Genomic DNA, 22,442 nt, shown 5'->3' with positions numbered 1-22,442 from the left:
CTGCCTCTCTCTCTCTCACTGTGTGCCTATCATAAATAAATAAAAAAAAAATTAAAAAAAAAATAAAATAAAATTCCCAAACTTCAAGAGATGATAACTACAATGTCTGAAATAGAAAATACAATGGGTGGAATCAACAGTATATGAGACAGAGCAAACGGAAATATTAGTGAATTTGAAGAAACTATCCAACACAAAACATGGAAAGGAAAAATATTTTCAAAATGAGCTGAGCATCAGGGAACTGTCTGGTGATTTTAAAGTGCCTAACATATGTGATTTTAAGTCTGGAAAAAAAAAGAAGATGAAGGGAAGAAACATTGAAAATTGAAAAATAATAGCCAAAATTTTTCCAAAGCCGATGAAAACTACAAAATTATACTGAGATCCAAGTACTCCAATAAACCCAAGTGCAAGAAACACAAAGGAAACTACAAGGAGGCACATCATAATCAAATTACTTAAAGCCAGAATTTAAAAAAGAATTTCAAAGCATCAAGATATAAAAAGGCATATTTCATACAGAACAATGAGATAAAGATGATGGCAAATTTGTCATTAGAAACAGTGAAAGTCAAAAAAAAGTGAAGCAATATTTTTGAAGTACTAGGGAAAGAAAAAAAAAACTGTCAACCTTGAATTCCATACCCAGAAAATATATCTTGCAAAGGTGAAATAAAGACTTTTTCAGGCATAAAAATGTCTGGAAACTTTTATTACTGGCAGAATGTCACCACATACACACAAAAAAATTTTAAGGAAGTCCTAAGTCCTTTGGGTAGAAAGAAAATGATACCAGAAAGAAATATGAATATACAACAAAGAATGAAGAGCACCAGGTCTGATAATACATGAGTAAATATAAAATTTATTTTTATTACTTAAATCACTTTAAAAGACAAAGACAGTTCACTCGTTAAAGCAAAAGCAAAAATACTAAAATGTATGTTGGGATTTACAAAATATGCTGAAATTAAATGTATGACAATACCACAATGGTCAGAAATAGAAAAATAAAAGAACGTTGTTGTAATATTCTTAAACTATATGTAAAGTGGTACAATATTTTTTAAAGATTTTCTTTATGTGAGAAAGAGGGAACATGAGCAGGGTGAGGGCAGAGGGAAAGGGAGAAGCAGACTCCCCACAGAGCAGGAGCCTGATATGGGGTTCAATCCCAGGATCCTGAGATCAGTGAACTGAGCCAAAGGCAAATGCTTAACTGACTGAGCCACCTAGGCACCCCAAGTGATATAATATTTTTAAATATTTTTATTTTAATTCTAGTATATGTTAACATACAGTGTTATATTACTTTCAGGCATACAATATAGTTATTCAACAATTTTATACATTATAAAGTGATATATTTTCTAAAGACAGACCATACTGCATTAAATATGCATACTATAAACCTTAAACGAGGGGTGCCTGGGTAGCTCAACTGGTTTAGCCACCAACTCTTAGTTTCAGCTCAGGTCATGATCTCAGGGTCATTAAATCAAGCCCTAGGTCAGACTTTGTGCTCAGTAGGGAGTCTGCTGGAAATTATCTCCCTATGTTCCTCTTTCAGTTCTCCCTCTCTCCCTCTTCCCCCCTCAAAAAAGTTTATATATATATATGTTTAAAAAATCTTAAATGAAACAAAAAAATATTGCAAATGAGGCAACAAAGAAGAAAATATGGTATCACTAAAATGTTCAATTAATCCAAAAGAAGGAGAAAAACATAAAAAAGAAAACAAAAAATAGAACAAATGAAAAACAAACAGCAAGATGGTAGATTAAAACTCAGCCATATAAATAGTCATATTACATATGTGTGGTCTAAACATTCAGATGGATAGAAAAGCAAGAACTAAAAGTTATCAAAAAAAATCCACTTTAAACATAACACATTGTTAGAAGTAAATGCATGAAAACTACTTATCACTCTAACACTGATCAAAAGAAAGCTGGAACACAGCTTGAAAGTGATCTTGTTAGCCAAATTTGTGGCAGACCATAAAAAAGAATAATGCCAGAAAAATGGAAAATGAGGGCCTTTTTCCAATTCATTCTATAAGGTCACCATTTCTCTGATATCCAAACCTAAGACATTATAGGAAAAGAAAACAGCGCTCTCTCTCTCTCTCTCTCTCTGTCTCTCTCTATCTATCTATCTATCTATCTATATATATATATATACACAAATATACATGTATACTATATATGTATATATATTACATGTATATACATCCCTTATAAATATTGATGCAAAAATTCTTAAGATTTTAGGATTCAAATCTAATATGATTTTTTTTAAATAATACATTATGAGCAAATGGGGCTTGTCCCAAGAATTTATGTTTGGGTTAACATTAGTCAATGAAACTTACTGTATTAACAGACCATATGATTATCTCAGTAAATATAGAAAATGTAGTTGATAATATGAATGTTTTATGCATCAACTTGGTTAGGGTATAGCACTCAGTTTTTTTTTTAAAGACTTTATATATGAGAGACACAGAGAGAAAGAGAGGCAGAGACACAGGCAGAGGGAGAAGCAAGCTCCATGCAAGGAGCCTGACATGGGACTCGACCCTGGGACTCTGGGATCACACCCTTGGCCGAAGGCAGGCGCTAAACTGCTGAGCCACCAAGGGATCTCCAGCACCCAGTTATTAATCAAACACTAATCTAAGTATAGTGTGAAGGTATTTTGTAAATGCGGTTAACATCTACAATTGATTGATGTTAAGTAAAGGAGATTGCCCTTAATAAGGGTAGAGGGGCTCATCCACTCAGTTGAAAGGCCATAAGAGCAAAAACAGATTTTCCAGATAGAAAATTTTGCCTCAAGACTTCAGCATTAATTCCTGCCTGAGCTTGCCATACAGATTTTGGACATGCCAGCCCCTAAAATTGCATGAGGTGATTCCATAAAATAAATATCTCCTGATAGATAGTTATATAGATAATTTATAAATATAAATACATGGGGGGCAGCCTGTGTGGCTCAGCGGTTTAGCACCACCTGCAGCCCAGGGTGTGATCCTGGAGACCAGGATTGAGTCCCACGCCAGGCTTCCTGCATGGAGCCTGCTTCTCCCTCTGCCTGTGTCTCTGCCTCTCTTTCTCTCTCACTCTGTGTTTCTCATGAATAAATAAATAACATATAAATAAATAAATAAATAAATAAATAAATAAATAAATAAATAAATATCATTTACTTACCATATTTTGAAATACACATTTGTTATGTATATGTATATGTAAAAAATATGGAGAGATTGAGAAACAGAATGCTAAGTTTTCTGAACTGGTTTGCGGGTTTCTGGAATTAATTCTCTACTCTTACTGTACTTAAATTTATCAATAATTCTATTTCCAGTGGTAAAGAAGTGATAGTCTGAAAAAAAAAGAAGTGATAGTCTGTGGCATCATGTGGCAATAAAGATATACAAAATATCATTATTGGGTAATCTACATCAAATACTTACAAAAGTCAAGGTTCTTAGTGACCATCTATTTGGTATCTAGTTTATTTAGACTAACAAGTATAACAAGATTGGCTGGTTGCTCCTAAGTGCACTGGAGAAAGTAGGAAAAAAAGAAATTGAACTCAGGGCTTCAAGTTCCTAGCTCAAGCTCAGTATAAATTAACTGAAAATGTCTATGTTATGCTTGAAAGAAAATCTTATCTCTAATAGCAACAGAACTGAGAGTTCTAAAAACCAAACTCAGAGTCTCATCTTCCAAGTAGCTGAATTACAAAGCAAATTGAATTATCAACTTCAAAGGATATATTCTGTTCAACTAAGGACATTGTCTAGGAAGGAACGGGATCCTAAAAACTAGAATGGAGACATATGGGCAGATCCTGATGAAGCTGGAGATACTGAACCCTTCAGTCCTGCTGAGTCTTCTTTGCCAGTGGACTTCTTTGCTGCACCTGTCTGAAGAGATTAACCTGCTTTTCATGAGAGAACTCTAATGACCTTTCCTGAGGTAGTTGCCTTGCCAGATACTACTAATTCTTCTCAGGGCTACACGCATATGACCCCTCTTTGCTTCTAGATCTGTGGCAAGATTAAAGCCCAAGCAGACCCTCAAGGGTGAGTTACAAAGGAAGTATATATACTCTAAAATAACTGCATGAATTTTCCAATTTATACAGAGAGAAGTCTGGGGAATATATGTAGGAATAGATATTAAGGGTGTGGAACATAAAATTGGATCAGAACAAATGTATTAATATGGTACAGTAGCAGAGATTCTCATTTCAGTGTTTTAGCTCCAGGGGTTATAAAGTGCTCTAAAAGTTTGTTTGGTTTGTTAGCTAAGACATGAACCAAAAATTAGCCAACGCTAAATGAAACCAACATGACAAGACTGCCTTGGTATACCATAAAGTACCCAAAAGCTTAAGAAGATTAGAATGTCACAGTAATTTTATCAGGTAAGATCTGCTAGGCCTCTGTGGGAGGGTCCAAGTAACATCCCTTTCACCACAACTGTGGGAAATAAATTGTGAGGTGGGCCTTCACATTCTTATCTGAGGTCGCTCTTCTCTGTAAGCCAGAAATCACAATGAGATTTGCTGTCTCTTAACTAGGATACTTAGATGAATGGGTTGTAACTGGATCCCAAGGTAGCAGTGTGTTCAGTGGTGGCACTTAGTCATCACAGACAAGGTGAGTGAGGTTACAAATGGAAAGCATGGTCAAGGCAGTAATCAGAATAATCCGACACAGAGATCTATGCCATTTGTTATTTGATCATTGTCCCTAGAAGAGACATAATGGACCATCTACTAAATCAAGAGTTTCAGGTCAAGTGAGCAAAAGTCTAACTTGAATCACCAAGACAGAAAGTATTGTCCCTTCAATCAGTTTTCAGACTTGATCAAGTTTTACCAGGGTGACTGTACATTAGAGGAAAAGAAAATAATTAGACTTTTGGGGGTTATTGAAACGTTGACTCTGAACTGTCACTGATTTTAGGACACCTAAAATGTCAACGTAGTCCACTGCTCAGAGCAGCAGCTATGCAGGTCAGATTATCAATAAGGTTCTAGTTCAAGTCTATCTCACAGTGGGTACAATGGGTCACCATACAAATCCCACGGTTATTTTCACAGTTTCAGAATGCATAATTGGAATAGACACATTGAGCAACTAGAAGGATCCCCACACTGCTTCCGTAACCTAGAGAGGAAGGGCCATTATGGTGGGAAAGACTAGCTGAAAGCCACTAAAACTGCTTCTACCTAGGAAAAGAGTAAACCGAAAGCAATAAATACCACATTCCCAGATGGATCTCAGAGACTGATGCCATCATCAAAGACTTGAAGGATACAGCGCAATGGTGATTTCACCATATTCCCATCCAACTCCCTAGTTGGTCTGTGCAGAAAACAGATGGGTCTTGGATACTGACAGTGGATTTATTATAAATTTAATCAGGTAATGATTCCAACTACACCTGCTGTTCCAGATGTGATTTCGTTGCTTGAACAAATTAACACATCCCTGATTCCTAGTATGTAGCTATTGATCTGGAAAAAATGTATTTTTTCTTGATACCTGTTAATAAAGACCACCAGAAGCAATTTACCTTCAGATGGAAATATGCCTTCGCTATCCTAACTTAGGAGTATGTCAATGCTCCGGCCTTATGTGATAATTCAGTCCACAAAAACCTGATTGCCTTTCCCTTCCATAAAGTATTTTATCACACTGTCCCATTACACTGATGGCACTGATGTGCTAATAAGCTAAAACTAGCAACTATTGGTAAGAAATTTGCATGTCAGAGGTTGAGAAATAAATACAAGATAATTCAGATGCCCTCCCCCTCAGTGAAGTTTCTAGAAGTTCAGTGTTGTCATACATGTCAAGCTATTCTTATATCACTTAGGTACAATGCCTAGCAACCCTCGAGTTTTAGAGGCAGCATATTCCTCCTTCGGGCATGCTACTCTGGCCCATATACCAAGTGACCCAAAAAGCTGTTTGAGTAGGGCTCAGAAGAAGAAAAGGCTCTGTAACACATCCAGGGTGACATGCAAGCTGCTCTGCTACTTGGGCCATATGATCCATTAGATCAATGGTGCCTAAAGTGCCACTGGCGATACAGATGCTGTTTAGAGCCTTTGGCAGACTCTTATAGGTATTTTTCCAAGAAAAACAAAAGGAAATCTTCATACAAAGAATTGCACATGGGGCACCTGGGTGGCTCCATTCGTTGAGATCTGCCTTCGGCTTGGGTTATGATCCTGGAGTCCTAGGATCAAGCTCTGCATCAGGTTCCTTGTTCGGTGTGGGCCCTGCTTCTCCCTCTCTCTCCCTTTGCCTACTGCTTCCTCTGCTTGTGCTTTCTGTCAAATAAATAAAATCCTGAAAAAAACCAATACATTGCATGCAAAAATTCATACCAGACTTATTCGATATAGTCATAAACATTAAAAAATCCAATGTCCATCCACAGATGAATGAATAAACACATTATGACATATCCATACAATGGAACATTACTCAACCATAAAAAGTAGATCAATTAGCAATTGATTAATGCAGCAATATAATGAAACTCAAAACAATTATGCTGAGTAACAGAAACCAGACACAAAAAAAGTGTATGGCGTATGATTTCACTTATATACAATTCTGGAAAATGCAAACTAATCTAAAATGAAAGAAAACAAATCAATGGTTACCTGGGGTAGGGGGCAAGGCAATGCTGAGTGGGCAGGAGGAAAGTTTTGAAGATGACAGTTATGTTAGCTACTACTGCGGCAGTGGTTTCATGGGTGTATATACGTGTATATGCATCAAAACTTAATCAACTTGCACAATTTAAGTATGTGAAATTCAAAAAAAAAAAAAAGTATGTGAAATTCATCTAATGCCAACTCTACTTCCGTCGAGTCGTTAAAAATATTTAAACATAAGAAAATAACTGCATGGGGCAAATACTTCTGTTTCCTATTCAAAATGATGTTGTAAGTTAAATGCCTCTTATAGCTTGTTATGAGATTTGTTTATTTTGCTTTCATTTCATTTTATTTTTATCCTCTTAAGAATTTTATACAGTATTATATAAATTTGGAATAACCATATACATTTGGACTTGATTTGGGAGAATTGGCTGGTAAAATTCTCCAGTGTTTCATTTGTGGTAAACTTTAAAAATTATTTTATTTCTTAATAGGTTAGATCTATCCAGACATTCTATTTCTTCCTGAAATTATTTTGTAATTTATATTTTTCTAATTTTTTTCCATTTTATCTCAGAGTTTAAGCTTGCTATCACAAATTTTTTTATCTTTAATCTCCCCTATATCTGTAATTCTGTCTCAATATTGTTAATGTGTTTCTCTCCTTTTTATTCTCAATTTCACTTGATCTTTTCTTACCGCTTATTAAAATCAACTTTTGACTTTCTTATAATCAATTTTTGGCTTTGTTGACCTTCTTTACATTATTAATGCTTCCTAAATCTGTGTATATATATATCTCCATTCCAGTTCCAGACAGTTCTCTGCCAATTGCTCTTTAAATGATTCCTCTTCTTCATTCTATCTATATATTATCATATATCCTATTTCCTTGCTGTGATACAGTCTAGGTAATTTATTTAAACATATATTCCAAGTCATTAATTCTCTCTTCAGCTATATAGCTGTAGATAATCAATTATAATCAACTATTAAAGACATCTATTAAGATTTTTATTTCAGTTGTGTGACAGAGGATAAACTTTTCCTCTACCTTCCTGGATTCCATGTCTGATTTAAGAATTACACTGACATCAAGGCACCTGGGTGGCTCAGTTGGTCGAGTGGCTGACTCTTGATTTTGGCTCAGGTCATAATCTCAGGGTACTGGGATGGAGCCCCATGTGGGGAGTCATAATCTCAGGGTACTGGGATGGAGCCCCAAGTGGGGATGGAGCTCAGTGGGGAGTCTGCTCAAGGATTTTTCTCTCTCCCCCTCCTCTCCACCTCCCCCTGCTCAAGCTCTCTCTCTCTCTCTCTCTAAAGAATTACAGTGACATAAGAGAGATTAACAGAGAGAAAACATTTTAATTATATATGTGCGTGCATGGGAATTTCATAAAAACATGAGATTCAATGAGGCAGCCAGATGATTAAGACTTATATACTACCTGAGCTAAGGAAAGAGGAGAGGGGTTTCAGGCTTCTGCAGATGGGGAGACAAAGTATGGGAAGGAAAGAGGAGGAAATAGATAGTGAGTCAAGGTTGCCATGTTGTGCAGTTAAGAGTCTCTCCCGGGGAAAAAAGTTGACTCTGGGAGTAGCTCTCTTTGTGGTACAGGTACATTGACAAATGGAAATTTCATTTTTAAGTGTAAATTTCCTTTATAAAAGGAGAAAATTAAACTATACGTTAGGCTGTTTTTTCATTTAGTTCAAAATAATCCAAATGCCAAAGTGGCAGATTTGGGGGTCACATGTTCTGAACTCCTCCAGCAGTTTTTTCATTTATAGAAATTCTCTTTGACTATTTTTTTAAATCTACATGGCCATATTTGATCACTTGTCATTGCTAGGTCATATTTATGTTTCATTTCTTTAGCATTCATATGCAAATAAGTATGTTAACTTCCATTTCTATGGCCTTTGTGGTCTAAATCCAATCTGTTGGTTATTTCTTTTGATTCTCACTCAGGGTGGCTTGCCTTCCCTTATACTTGATGACTTTGGAATTCATATTCAGTCTATATCAAATGTGAGGTAATTTGAGGGGTTTAAAATGAGAATATTTTTTTCAGAAAGGATTTTCATCTGTGTCTTCCGGGAGCTAGGGAAAGCCACTGGCCTGGAACTTCTTCAAACTCTGCTCAAGGACTGTGACTAAGACAGGAATTGGGCTCAGTTCTACTTCCTTCTGCTGGAACAAGGCTCAGAACCTGGATTACAGTCTTGCTGAGGACATCTGTCCTTAGGGCCACCCTGCCCTCCCACTCTGCCTTCATTTCAGAGTTTGTTTTCCATTCTCTTTGGTTTTGAGAGATGGACAGGATAGTGTACCTTGAACTCATCACCTACTTCTCCTCTTATGAGTCCATCAATTCACCACAAATTGTTTCCATTCAGGATCCAGTTGTCCTGCAGTGAGAAGGCCTAGTAGATAGAGCACTTAGTACCATGTACAGTCAGATGTGAAACTTAAGTCTATGTCTCAATGATCTTTTCATTTTTGTATGCTATGAAAGCAAATGTTGGCAACTATTAAAACTATCATCCTGGGGATCCCTGGGTGGCTCAGTGGTTTAGCACCTGCCTTTGGCCCAGGGCGTGATCCTGGAGTGCCAGGATTGAGTCCCACATTGGGCTCCCTGCATGGAGCCTGCTTCTCCCTCTGCCTATGTCTCTGCCTCTCTCTCTCTCTCTCTCTCTCTCTGTGTCTCTCGTGAATGAATAAATAAAATCTTAAAAAAAAAAAAACCAAAAAACTATCACCCTCCTTTTCAGTATCCTGATCATCAAAATGTGACCATCCACTTAACCCACAGACAGAAAGGAACGATTATGGACTGCTTTGTGTCTTCCCAGAATTCATATAGTGAAGTATTAACCCTCATAATATGTACATCTCATAATACACCTCATAATATGACTGTGCTTAGAAATAAGGCCTTGTAGTAGTTTATTTTACCTGTCAATTTGACTAGTCCCAGGGTGCCCACGTTAAAAAATATTTCTGGGTGTGTCTGTGAGGGTGTTTCTGGAAGAGATTAGTATTTGAATCAATGGACTCAGTAGATTGACTTTCCAAATGGGGATTGGCATCATCCAGTCCATTTAGGGTCTAAATAGTGTAACAGATGGAAGAATGAACTCACTCTTTTTTTTTCCCCTGCCTCAAAGATTGAGCTGGGACATCTCATCTTCTCCAGGCTTTAGACTGGGATTTACATAATTGACTCCCCCAGTTCTCAGGCCTTTAGACTTAGACTGAATGATACCATTGGCTTTCCTGGGTATCCAGTAGCAGATCACAGGATTTCTCAGCCTCACTAGCAAGAGTCAATTTCTTACAGTGAATCTACATCTATATGCATGTGTACACATATATACTGATTGTTTCTCTGGTGATTAAAATTAAATGAAGTTATATGGGTAGGCCCTCATCCTAAATGAGTGGTCTTTATTTTTTTTAAGATTCTATTTATTTATTCATGAGAGAGAGAGAGAGAGAGGCAGAGACACAGGCAGAGGGAAGAGCAGGCTCCATGCAGGGAGCCCGATGTGGGACTCGATCCCGGGACTCCAGGATCATGCCCTGGACTGAAGGCGGCACTATACAGTCATACAAAGTCCATCTTTGAATTCCCAATACTTAGCCTAATGCCTGTTGGATGAATGGATGAATGGATATATGAATGGATGAATGAATTAATACATGAGATGTAATTTCCCCTTAAGATGCCATACTCTCTGCTGCCCCCTGGGCATCTACAACACTGTATTCTACAACACTGTATTCTACAACACTGTATTCTACAACACTGTATCTAAGGCATCTTCATGGCTTCTTCCAGGTAACTTGTTTTCCAATTTATAAAAAATTTCCCCTTCCTATTTTGGTATTATCACACTCTATTTTGGTCATCCTCCTCATTTACTGAGAATTTTTGTACCAAGACCTCAGTCCTCACTATTCTAATATCAATGACATTCTATGCTACATAGGTCATCCTTCTCAAAAACAAGATTCAAAATTTCTTCCTCAGCCCTAATGTGTTATCTACACTCTACTCCAGGAATTCATTATGTGGCCACACGCAGACTTCAAGGTCACAAGATTTTCATCTCTGGATATTTTGGTTCTGCATCCAGTTGAATAATGACCCCCAAAGATGTCCGTACTCTAATCCCCAGAACCTGTGACTACGTTTTTATGGCAAAAGGACCTTTACAGATGTGATTAAGAATCTTGAGATCAGAAGATAACTTTGGATTATCTGGGAGGACTCAACATAATCACAAGGGTCTTCATAAGAAACATGCAGAAGGGGGGATCCCTGGGTGGCGCAGCGGTTTGGCGCCTGCCTTTGGCCCGGGGCGTGATCCTGGAGACCCGGGATCGAATCCCACATCGGGCTCCCGGTGCATGGAGCCTGCTTCTCCTTCTGCCTGTGTCTCTGCCTCTCTGTCTCTCACTGTGTGACTATCATGAATAAATAAATAAAATCTTAAAAAAAAAAAAAAAGAAACATGCAGAAGGGTCAGGATGAGAGGAGGAGAAGTGACAGCAGAAGCAGAAGTCAATGCAATGTGACCAAGAGCAAGAGAAGGCAGGCAGCCTCTAGAACCTGGAAAGGGCAAGAAAACAGTTTCTTCCATAAAGACTCCAGAAAGAACACATCGCTGCCAGCTGAATTTAGATTTATGACTTTCAGAACTGTTGAGAAAAAAATTTACATTGCTATAACCACCAAGTTTATGGTAATTTGATAGAGCAGCAATAGGAAACTAACACAGGCTCCAACAAACCAACTTCTAATCACAAGCTTTTGTTCTTCTGGCTCACTAGTCTTTCAGTACGACTAACCCTATTCTCACAATTGATTGTCTCTTTCCTGGCTTCATTTCCTTTCCTAGACACCTGGACACAATGATTTTAGAATGTTAACAGCTCTCTTCTCAAGACTTCAAGGTCCTAACCTGAGCTAGGTCCTCAGTCCCTCTTTATTCTCCTTCTGTTCCTCATAGCAATAATTCTAAACCAAGTCACCTGCCCCATCACTAGTCCTCTCTTTAGTGGGTTTCTTTGACTTCTATTTTTGAAAGAAAACTGAGGTATGGCATGACCTGCCTCCAGCATGGCCCCCTTGATGCAGTGCCCCTTGTTCTCATTGTTCCTCTTATTTCTCTCTGCTGTTTCTGCCTAACAGACCTTCCTTCTCTCATCCCCTTGCTCTCTCTATCCTCCATTCACCTAAAATAACTTACTTCTTTTTCTTTTTCCAACATTTCCCAACTTTCTCTGAAGAATTTATTGACACCACCAATTCCCCAATTGACCACCTTTCCTTTGTGTTCCCATTTTATTACACATATTTCTACTGCACCTGTCATACCACGCATGAGAATGTTTTATTACATTGACTTGTTTATGTGTCTTTCTTCTTTAACTAGACTGAGAGTCTCTTGTGGTGAATTATTGTGTCTTATTTGTCTTGTAATCTCCAACCAGGATGTTGCCTACAATGTTTTAAGAAATGGTAAGAAGGAAAGTGGGAAGGACTTAGTGAGATGGTGAGTGATGTGGCCAAACAGCCAGCCTCCTCCCACCACATATACACACCGTCACCAGCACCAAACATCAGTTCTGCCTCTCACCTCCTCCTTGTGATTAATCTGTTTGGAGACTAAGGCTGGTCCCAGATCTCTAGGCAGAAACTCATTCCAGTCAAAATGACAAGTGCACTGGCATGTTCATCTGAGAGTCCTATTTCATCAAATCCATTTCAGAATCGGGAAGGCACTCTTGGCTACCTCCGTGCTCCAGGCCATCTGGTCAGGTGGCATAGTGCCCACTTACAAGGTCAGTTCCTTACTGCCCTGAACACTCAGATTATGCTGCAGAGTAAACTTTCTCTCTGAACGGTCACAGGAAAATCTTCAGAATCGCATTGGTCTCTCTCTCTCATCCGCTTCTTTTAGTTCTTGGCTAAGCGACAGGTATATTTCTCCAGAGCATCATCGGGATCTAATTGTCCTTCTAACTGAGAACAACAAAATGGTCTGGGAAGACAAAGGAGGCAGCACCCACTTCTTATATTACTTTTTTTTTTTTTTTTTTTTTTTTTTTTTTTTTGCGGGAAGGACAGCAGCAGTGACGTGGTCTGTGCCATGGAAACATTGGGCAACTTTCTGGGGTCTCAAGAATGTGTCCGGTTAGCTTCGTGGACATTCTGTCCTAAATCAGACTATTTGTGTTACTATTGATAGGCACTAACTATGCCTCACATCTAAATGATGATTCCTTTTGTATTCAAACGAAATCTTTGCCCTAACAGTACAAATGAGAGAAGCTACAATATGTTTGCTCCTTGTTGGCACAGTGTTTGGTTGGATTTTGCCTGAAGATTCCTCTAAACATCTGGGAACTGACGCTGTAATGATGAAGCCTGCTAATTTCGTAGAGAAAGCTGAAGCTGAGCAATCATAAGTAGCTCTATACAAATGAAATGCATCCTGTGCCAAAATAAAAAGGATAGGCACACTGCAGGCAGAGCTGGTAGGGACGAAGATGAGGAAGAAAGCTGGCTTCACGTGACACTGGGACATTCTTATGCATGGTCAGCTCTACTGCCAGGTAGTCAATCTTCCTGTAGGTAATTCTGTCTGTGAAGATTTCAAAGCAGATACATTTGAGGATTGTCTGAAAAATACATCTCTCTTTAGGGGGAATGGGGGAAGACAACGCGGAGGGGATTAGAAACCAACTGTCACCCTTGAAGATTCAACATAAAGGCTACCCTCTTTGTGAGGTTCCCTCTAAACCACTGCCACCCACAGTGATCTGTCCTTCCCCTGAATATCTATAAGATTTTGCATTTTACTGTATACCATACTGACCTGCGTTATTAGTTATCCATTCACAATGCAGGAACTTGTCTCCTCAATTACCTGCTAGGTCCTGGAGGACAAGGACTGCTGGATTCGTCCACAGTACCTATTCACAGTGACTGAATACATCAAATCCTCAAAATATCTGATCGCTTGGGTAATGCCACCAGCAAATAACCCCCAAATCACAAATAGGATTTTGTTACACAGCATATGAAATATAAGGAATAAATCTATCTCTGTATTAATATTTTACGCCTCGTGTTCTGCAATTCCTGAAAACAAGGTAGGGGAGTTATGTTTTGGGGGCTGCAGGGGGTGTATTGGAGGAAGCAGGGTAAATGTTAAAATGTGTTAGGCCAATGAAAGAATGTCCACATGGGATTAACACAAACTGGATCAGTGAGAGTTTGCCTAAGTAGCAAGAGATGTGGCCAGCTTCATTTAGTAATATTTTTGTATATCTTTTTATTGGAGTTGATTTGCCAACATATAGTATAACACCCACTGCTCATCCCATCAAGTGCCCCCCTCAGTGCCTGTCACCCCATCACCCCATCCACATGCCCACCTCCCCTTCCACTACCCCTTGTTCGTTCCCCAGAGTTAGGAGTCTCTCATGTTCTCTCACCCTCTCTGATATTTCCCACTAATTTTCTCCCCTTTCCCCTGTAGTCCCTTTCCCTATTTTCTATATTCCCCAAATGAATGAGACCATATAATGTTTGTCCATCTCCGGTTGACTTACTTCACTCAGCATAATGAACTCTTGGGATTTCATCAAGATAAGAAGCTTCTGGGGATCCCTGGGCGGCTCAGCGGTTTAGCACCTGCCTTTGGCCCAGGGCCTGATCCTGGGGACCTGGGATGGAGTCCTGTGGCGGGCTCCCTGCATGGAGCCTGCTTCTCCCTCTGCCTGTGTCTCTGCCTCTCTCTCTCTGTCTATCATGAATAAATAAATAAATAAATATGTAAATAAATAAATAAATCTTAAAAAAAAAAAAAAAGATTAGCTTCTGTGCAGCCAAAGAAACAGTCCACAAAACCAAATGACAACCTACAGAATGGGGGGAGATAGTTGCAAATGACCTATCAGGTAAAGGGCTGGTATCCAAGATCTATGAAGACCTTATTGAACTCAACACCCAAAAAACAAGCAATCCAATGCTGAAATGGGCAAAAGACATGAACAGACATCTCACAGGGAAGACATACGTGGCCAACAAGCACATGAGAAGATGCTCCGCATCACTGGCCTTCAGGGAAATACAAATCAGAACCACAATGAGATCCCACCTCACCCCAGTGAGAATGGGGAAAATTAACAAGACAAGAAACCACAAATGTTGGAGAGGATGTGGAGAAAGGGAACCCTCCTGCACTGTTGGTGGGAATGTGAACTGGGGCAGCCACTCTGGAAAACTGTGTGGAGGTTCCTCAAAGAGTCATAAATAGACCTGCCCTACGACCCAGCAATTGCACTGCTGGGGATTCACCCCAAAGATACAGATGCAGTGAAGCGCAGTGTTCTCAGCAGCAACGTGCACAGTCGCCGCCGAGGGAGGAGCCTCGGTGTCCGACAGGTGGTGGATGGAGACGCGGCCGTGGTGCACACTCGGAAGCGAGAGCACCCAGCACCCAGCACCCGGCACCCGCCCCGAGGATGCAACCGGATCATCTGGTCCTTAAGGCTCGGTCCCGCCGCCCCGCTGGGCCCCGCCCGCCCAGGCTCCGCGCCGTCGCCGCCGCCCCGCACCAGCAGGGGGAGCCCGCCCGCGCTCCCGGCATGCCCCGCTCCGCCCTCGCCACCCGGAAGCAGTCGCGGGGCCGCCGGCCTCGGGGTCGGGAGCCGGGAGCCCCGCGCGGTCGCCGGGTCGGCCTGGCGGAGGCTCCCCCGAGGGCGCGGGGGACGCCGTTGGGCCCCGCCCTTCCCGGCTCGTTCCCGGCTCGCTCCCGGCGCGCCCCGGCGCTGTGTGACCCGGCCCTCGGCGACGGTGAGTGCTGGGCGCGGGGGCTCCCGGACCCCGGATCCCTCCCCTCCCCCCCCCCCCCCGGGCGGTGCGGAGGCTCCACCATCCCTGCCCCCCCCCCCCCCCCGGCCGTGCGGAGGCTCCAGCATCCCTGTCCCCCTCCCCCGGCCGTGCGGAGGCTCCACCATCCCTGCCCCCCTCCCCCCGGCCGTGCGGAGGTTCCAGCATACCTGCCCCTCCCCCCCGCCCCCGGCCCTGCGGAGGCTCCAGCATCCCTGCCCCCTCCCCCCCTCCCCCCGGCCGTGCGGAGGCTCCAGCATCCCTGCCCCTCCCCCCAGTGGTGTGGAGGCTCCCGGACCCCGCGTTAGGAAGGCAGCACCGTCTGGGCGCCCGGCGGGAGCGAGGGGCACAGGCAGGGCCGCCTCTGTCTGTTTGCAGCGCCTGTAGGACGCCGAGGGCCCAGAGCCGAGGCGCCCGAGCCGCCCCCCGATATCCTGGTCTCCGTGCACAGCTCAGGTCCCGACCCCTGACTCACCCGGAGTAGAAAGAGGCCGATCGATCGTCGGTGCCGTCCGTCCGTCCGGCCATGCAGGCAGAGACCGTGTCCGCGCCGCGGGAGGCTCCGGCCCAGTCCAGCTGGAGCCTCCCCAGCCTGCTGAGCAGCCGGAAGCTGGTGGCCGCGGGGATCGTGCTGGGCTGGCTCCTGGTCATCCACTTGCTGGTGAACGTGTGGCTGCTGTGCGTCCTGTCTGCGCTGCTGGCGCTGCTGGGCGGGTGGCTGGGCTCGGACGCCGTGGTGGGGGCCTCGGGCCGACTGCACCTGGAGCGCTTCATCCCGGTGGCCTCCTGCCCCGCGAGCCCCGAGGCCGAGAGGCAGCTGGAGCAGGAGATCGACCGCACCATCCAGATGATTATTCGGGACTTTGTGTCGTCCTGGTACCGCTCGGTGAGCCAGGAGCCGGCCTTTGAGGAGGAAATGGAGGCCGCCATGAGAGGGCTGGTCCGGGAGCTCCGGAGGAGGATGGGCGTGGTGGACAGCCAGGCCCTTGCCCGCAGGGTGCTGACCCTGTGCGGCTGTCACCTGCAGAGCTTTATTCAGGCCAAGGAAGCGGTGGCCGCGGAGCGCAGTGGTACAGCCGAGCCCTCGCGGCTCTGGGAGGCCTACTGCCGAGCCACTGCCCCCCACCCGGCCGTGCAGAACCCCAGCACCGAGGTGGCCTATACGCGCGGCTTGGTGAGCGTGCTGCTTCAGGGACTGGTGCCCAAGCCGCACTTGGAGACGCGCACTGGCCGCCACGTGGTGGTGGAGCTCATTACCTGCAATGTAGTCTTGCCACTAATCAGCAAGCTGTCGGATCCCGACTGGATCCACCTTGTCCTTGTGGGCGTCTTTTCCAAGGCCAGAAATAATCCAGCAGCGGTGGTTAAACCCACGTCCGCAGCTAGTGCCCTGGAAAAGCCCTCAGTGCCCACGTCTCTGCCACTGATTGTTGAGGTACAGAGTCTGCCAGAAGTGAGGGCCCCTTCTCCAGGCGCACCGCCGGTGCTGCTGAGCTGTAGTGAGCCAGACGGGCCTTCCCACCCCTCCCCAGACGTTGAAGAGGGCCACGAAGCCATAGAGGGAGAACTGGGTGCGGTGACAGAAGAACGAAAAGTAGGAAACAACTCCTCCCGTTTCTTACAGCCAGACATTCGAGGCCCTTTGTTCCTATGTGAAGACACAGAGCTGGAGTCTCCGCTGTGTGAACTGAGCAAAGAAACCATCATGCTCATGACCCCAGGCAACTTCCTCTCTGACAGGATCCAGGATGCCCTGTGTGCCCTAGAGGGTCCCCAGTCTCTGGAGTCTAAGGATGTTGAGGGATCTGAAGGAATCGAAGGAGCAGAGGCTGAGGAGGGTCCAGGAACAGAGACAGGGTTGCTGGTCTCCATGCTGACTTCCTGCCCAGAGATCCACATTGACGCAGCAGACAAAGAAGGAGAACAAGGGGATGTCACCTCTCTTACAGCTTTGCTGCCAGATCCAGAAAGGACCTGCCCCCCACGCCCCTCGTGCTTAGAGAAGGATCTCACCAATGGTGTGAGCTCCGTAGACCCTAGTCTGCCACAGGTTCTGCTTTCTTCCTCTCCAACCGGTCCTCTCAGCTCAGCCACCTTCAGCTTTGAGCCCCTGACCAGTCCAGATGGCCCGGTTGTCATCCAGAACCTTCGTATCACTGGTACCATTACTGCTCGAGAGCACAGTGGCACTGGATTCCACCCATACACCCTCTACACGGTGAAGGTAACAAGATTAGAATTATGGCCACCCACTCCGGGCTGGGAATGGGTTTGGAAAGTACAGTCAATGAAGCTAGTATTCTAAGGGAGAGAGGCTCCTCTTACTTGATTTGCTGGGTTCAATTGGACAGAAATCTATATGTGAATGGTCTGAAGATTATTTGTAAAGAAAGCAGAGTTGGGTTCTCTTTAGAACCTACAGGAACAATCCTAGAATCTCAGGGTTCTTAGGATACTGAGGGTCATGTGTTTCAGTGGTTCCCAGCGTACAGAGTCTTGTCCAGAAACTAACTCTCTATCCAAACATCCCTGTGAATTTCTTTCTTTCCTTTCTTAATTACTAGTATCTTTTGTACCTTGTTTAGGAAGGAGATTTATTTACCTATATATACCTCAGAAGGTAGCAAATTCCTCACTCTTAGAGGTGTTTAAGCACAGAAGTAGGAATTACTTGGCAGAGATGATACGAAGGGGTTCATGTAGCAGATGGTGAGTTCAATTACAGCAGCAGCTCCCTAAAACTAGCTTTAGGACAGACTGCCTCCAAACAAGAAGAGGGCATTTCTGTGAATTTTCATCCAAAATCTATTTAAAGAGCAACCCAAGTGATTTTTGAGGTGCAGCCAGGTTTGGGAATGTATGAGTATTGGCTAGTGTTCCCCAAGGAGCAGAATATTCCATAGAAACTCCCAGGTGCTCCAAGTGTGAGAGCCCCACCCTGTATTTTCTCTGTGTCTCATACCTAGGCCTTTCCTTCTCGGTGCTGGTCTGAGGGATTACTACTTTGCTTATGTCAGTTCATAATGAACACTTCTCTCCCGCTCTAGAAAATTTTAAAACAGCCTTAAGTCCCACCAACAAAGACACCATTTCTTCCATCGCTTGCCCCACGATATAATAGCTCCCCCAAACAATAATGGTAACCTACCCTTAACGAGAAGAAGTACAGACACAGTTATTCCACGTCACTCATTATATCTTAACTACTCTCTGAAAAAGTCTACCCTGTACTGAGTTGAGTTGCTGCTTCCATGCTATTCAGGGTGTTTGCTCTGAGGGAACATTCAGCACAAGTTGTATTTTCCCACCTACTGGCCCTCCACGCATTTGAAGACCGCAAACTTTGACCCCTTACAACATCTTCGGTCTTCATGTGACTTCCAATCATACAGATGATATGTACTCAGGAAAAAAAAAAATCAGCTTAGCTCCAAGAATAATAATTAATCTGCCCAAAGCAAAATAAAAACACGTGTTCCTTTAATGCATTCCAGGCAAACAAATGATTTTATTCATTAGCTCTTTTGGACTATTTGCTCTTCACCTCCAACTAACTAAATCATCACTGATGAAGTACAATGGCAAATGGTTATTCTCTTAGAACGTCCAACCCATAGTTTAGGAGCAAAAGAGGCAGTATCATTTTTATTGCCGTTGTACCTTCTGTTTTATATTCTTTGAGATTTGAAAAATAATAATGTAGCCTTTCTTTAAAAGATTTATTTATTTCTGAAAGAGCGAGAGAGAGGGCATACAAGCAAAAGAAAGAGAGGGAGAGAGAATCCCAAGGCTCTAAGCATGGAGCCCGACACAGGGCTCAACCCCACGACCATGAGTTCACAACCAGAGCTGTAAGCAGGAGTTGGACACTTAACCAACTGTGCCACTGTGAGGAGCCCTGTAGCCATTTTTATAAGTAAAGAAAGTGTTTGCAGGAGGGAGTTTTGAGATGGAAGAAAGGAATGGAGAATAGCAAAACTCTCTTTCTGGGCCACATATGTTGGGAACTGCTTCTCATTCCTTAATTCAGCCGCTATGGGAATAGGAGTTATTCGTTACAACTCAGAGCAACAATCAGATCTAGTAGGTTCAGAAACAGCATAGGAACATCTCCCTCCCACTACCCCTACTCTGCTCTTACCGTGTGGCCACTGAGGTGATGCACTAAACAGATTTGTTCCTTCAACAGTATGAAACCGCCCTGGACGGTGAGAACAGCAGTGGCCTGCAGCAGGTGGCCTACCACACCGTGAACCGCCGCTACCGCGAGTTCCTGAATCTACAGACTCGTCTGGAAGAGAAATCAGATCTGAGAAAATTCATCAAAAGTCAGGAGTTTTCCTAGCCCAGACTGCCTGCTTGCTTTACACATCCAGCCACTTGATCCAAAAGGCTGGAGGCCTACTAGTTTGTGGGGGGAAATGGAGGAGGAGAACGCGGGTCCATGTTCCCCCAGTTTGCTTTCAGATATTTTGGGTTTTTGTGCTGGATAGCAGTGATCACATTCTTTCAGAGGCACTTCTTTGCTATTTAATGCTTTGTTCTGGGGCCCATCTAGAGTAAGCTTAAGAAACTTTCACGTTTCCTCCTATGTCTATGAGGTGTAATGTGAGGAGTTAAATTAACTTTTCCAGATATATAGATGGATTGCTCTTAAGTATTAAAATAGTATCCAGAAATGCTTGCCATCCATCCTTTAACAACCAGTCTTTTTGTGTGTTTGCTAATTGACATCCATAAGACACAGTAAGAGTAAGAAAACGTAACTCTAAAATAACTCTCTAAAATTTAACTCTAAAAATAAGCTAGTAAGCAGCTACATGGTTTAAAAAAAAAAATTACTGATGATCACCCAAATCTTTTAATAAGCTTAGGCATAAGTTAAAGGTTTCAGTTATACATTTTCTTTCTTTATAATAATAGTTGCTACTAAACCAAGCTTGAAAACATATGCCAGGTTCTCTACTAAATACTTGACACATATTAGCTCATTTAATTAACAACTTATGAGATAGGTACTATCATTATCCTCACTTTGCAGAAAAAAAAAGTCAAAGGAAGATTAAGCAACTTGCCTATGGTCATTCTTACAGTAGGGATTGGAGCAAAAATTTAAACTTGGGCAACTGGACTTCAGAGCCCTCATGTCGAACCACTGTATGTATGGTCTCCTGTACCTTAGTATGAACACTGATAACGAGAGTAGATTGCATGTACTATATCCTTGGGATATATTTGGAACCCCTGAAATAGGAAAATTGCAGGAATATATCCAACAGTTTTATTTTCTTTACATATATGATGTGTTTTATATGGAATATCTCTCTGTGAATACTAAGTGAATGAGTTTGTGTTTCTGTTTTGTTTTTTTAAGATGTGAAAGGTCCTAAAAAGCTCTTTCCAGATCTTCCATTTGGAAACATGGATAGTGACAGAGTAGAAGCCCGTAAGAGCCTCCTGGAATCCTTTCTAAAGGTCAGCATCATTCTGCTTCTGCTGTGCTCTCATTCTAATTACCAGATACCTCAGCCAAGCCAGAGAGACCTGGAGACTGGGAATTTCTCTTTGAAATCCTTTTTGTCTTTTGCAGCAACTCTGTGCCATTCCGGAGATCACTAACAGTGAGGAGATGCAGGAGTTCCTTGCTCTGAACACAGATGCTCGTATTGCCTTTGTCAAGAAACCATTCATGGTGTCCAGAATAGACAAGGTACCAGCAGGGCCACTGCGCTCAGCTTTAGTCTCTTACCAGAGTGTAGGCAGTGACTGAAAAATAAAGGAGGTTGGGGGCAGGGAGAGACAGCAGAGAGGAGTCCGTAGAACGTGGACTAGAATTTTCAAGACCAGTTGTAAATATTGGTTGGATCATCACCTTGCTGAATGACAGTGAGCAACTATGATACTACATGTGTACACATGTCTCCTGGGGGATAGTATGACACAGTAATTCTAAAGGAGGGCGATAAGGATCAATTTGTAACTCCATAGATAGGTGAGGGCAGGAAAGTCTCTCCTGGAGATAAAGATCATTCCTGGTGTTGGTCACCCAGGAAAGAGCCTGAAACTGGACACTAAGCTGGATTTAGATTGGTGTGGTGATTCTCTGGAGAACAGTGTGTGGAAAGAATTATACTCTTTTTTCAAGAGGGTGTCTCAGAACCTTTGGAGATGGTGGGAAAAGGACGTTTGTGTAGCACATTGTGTCCTGTAGGCAGTGATCACCAGCTGATTTTAAAGTCTCCAAGGCACAAGTCTAAGGTTTATGTTTATCCAAAGAAGGCATATGTTTTAAAAGGTTAGAAAACACTGACTCATTGGCAGAAGGGGGGGCCTCTCTCTAGATGTCAGGGGATAAAATGAAAAAGTGGAATTTCATGTGGTAGGAATTAGGAAACATTCACTGCTATGAGGAAAAAGCTGCAAACTGGAAAGGGATGAGTGAGGTAGAGTCCCCAGCATTCCGTGCAGACGTGTCCATCCACGCAGACGTGTTTACTCACTGAGTCACCATCCACTCATTGCTTGCCTGGTCAAGTACCAGCTGCTGGCGATACGGCACTGGACGGAGCAGTTAAGGACCCTCCCCACAGACTACAATTTGTGAGCCTTGAAAGCAAGTGCTATTTTTTAAGCTGCATTGTCTCTTCATGCTTCCCTCGCTCCGTGTGGTTTCCCTGGTTTGTTATCCCCTGCGCTTCACTGTGGCCTTACTCCCCCTTCAGCCTTGGCTCAGCTGTGCTAGCTGTGCTCCTCATAGAGGATGAACACAAGCATGAGTTAAGGAAGGCATGGTGCTGCTCTGAGCTAGCAGTGTTAATTAGC

The 22,442-nt window shown here is 43.0% G+C and overlaps 1 protein-coding gene and 1 long non-coding RNA gene across 6 annotated transcripts in view; one reads left to right on the top strand and one right to left on the bottom strand.

Moving 5' to 3' along the window:
* LOC140631249 (uncharacterized) overlaps nt 1-14,115 on the bottom strand; it is a 92,482-nt gene extending 78,367 nt beyond the window's left edge. The window contains exons 1-2 of the long non-coding RNA XR_012028877.1: nt 13,600-14,115; nt 12,358-13,365 (exon numbers count right to left, since the gene is read on the bottom strand). This is a non-coding gene — a long non-coding RNA (uncharacterized lncRNA). The remainder of the gene's footprint in view (nt 1-12,357; nt 13,366-13,599) is intronic.
* A 1,326-nt stretch (nt 14,116-15,441) lies between these two features.
* Nucleotides 15,442-22,442, top strand: part of SNX19 (sorting nexin 19) — a 40,738-nt gene continuing 33,737 nt past the window's right edge. For 2 of the 5 annotated variants that reach the window (XM_072822730.1, XM_072822732.1), the window contains exons 1-5: nt 15,442-15,584; nt 15,999-17,844; nt 19,810-19,948; nt 20,995-21,095; nt 21,211-21,330. In XM_072822730.1, the coding sequence (XP_072678831.1) occupies nt 16,147-17,844; nt 19,810-19,948; nt 20,995-21,095; nt 21,211-21,330 (2,058 nt within the window). In that variant the 5' untranslated portion in view covers nt 15,442-15,584; nt 15,999-16,146. The remainder of the gene's footprint in view (nt 15,585-15,998; nt 17,845-19,809; nt 19,949-20,994; nt 21,096-21,210; nt 21,331-22,442) is intronic. The other 3 variants (XM_072822733.1, XM_072822731.1, XM_072822734.1) reach the window with 3 other exon arrangements.

The sequence above is a fragment of the Canis lupus genome, chromosome 3 (assembly GCF_048164855.1).
Source record: "Canis lupus baileyi chromosome 3, mCanLup2.hap1, whole genome shotgun sequence".
Classification (NCBI taxonomy): Eukaryota; Metazoa; Chordata; class Mammalia; order Carnivora; family Canidae; genus Canis; species Canis lupus.
Note: the sequence above shows the minus strand (reverse complement) of the source record. Positions and strands in the feature narration are given on the sequence as shown.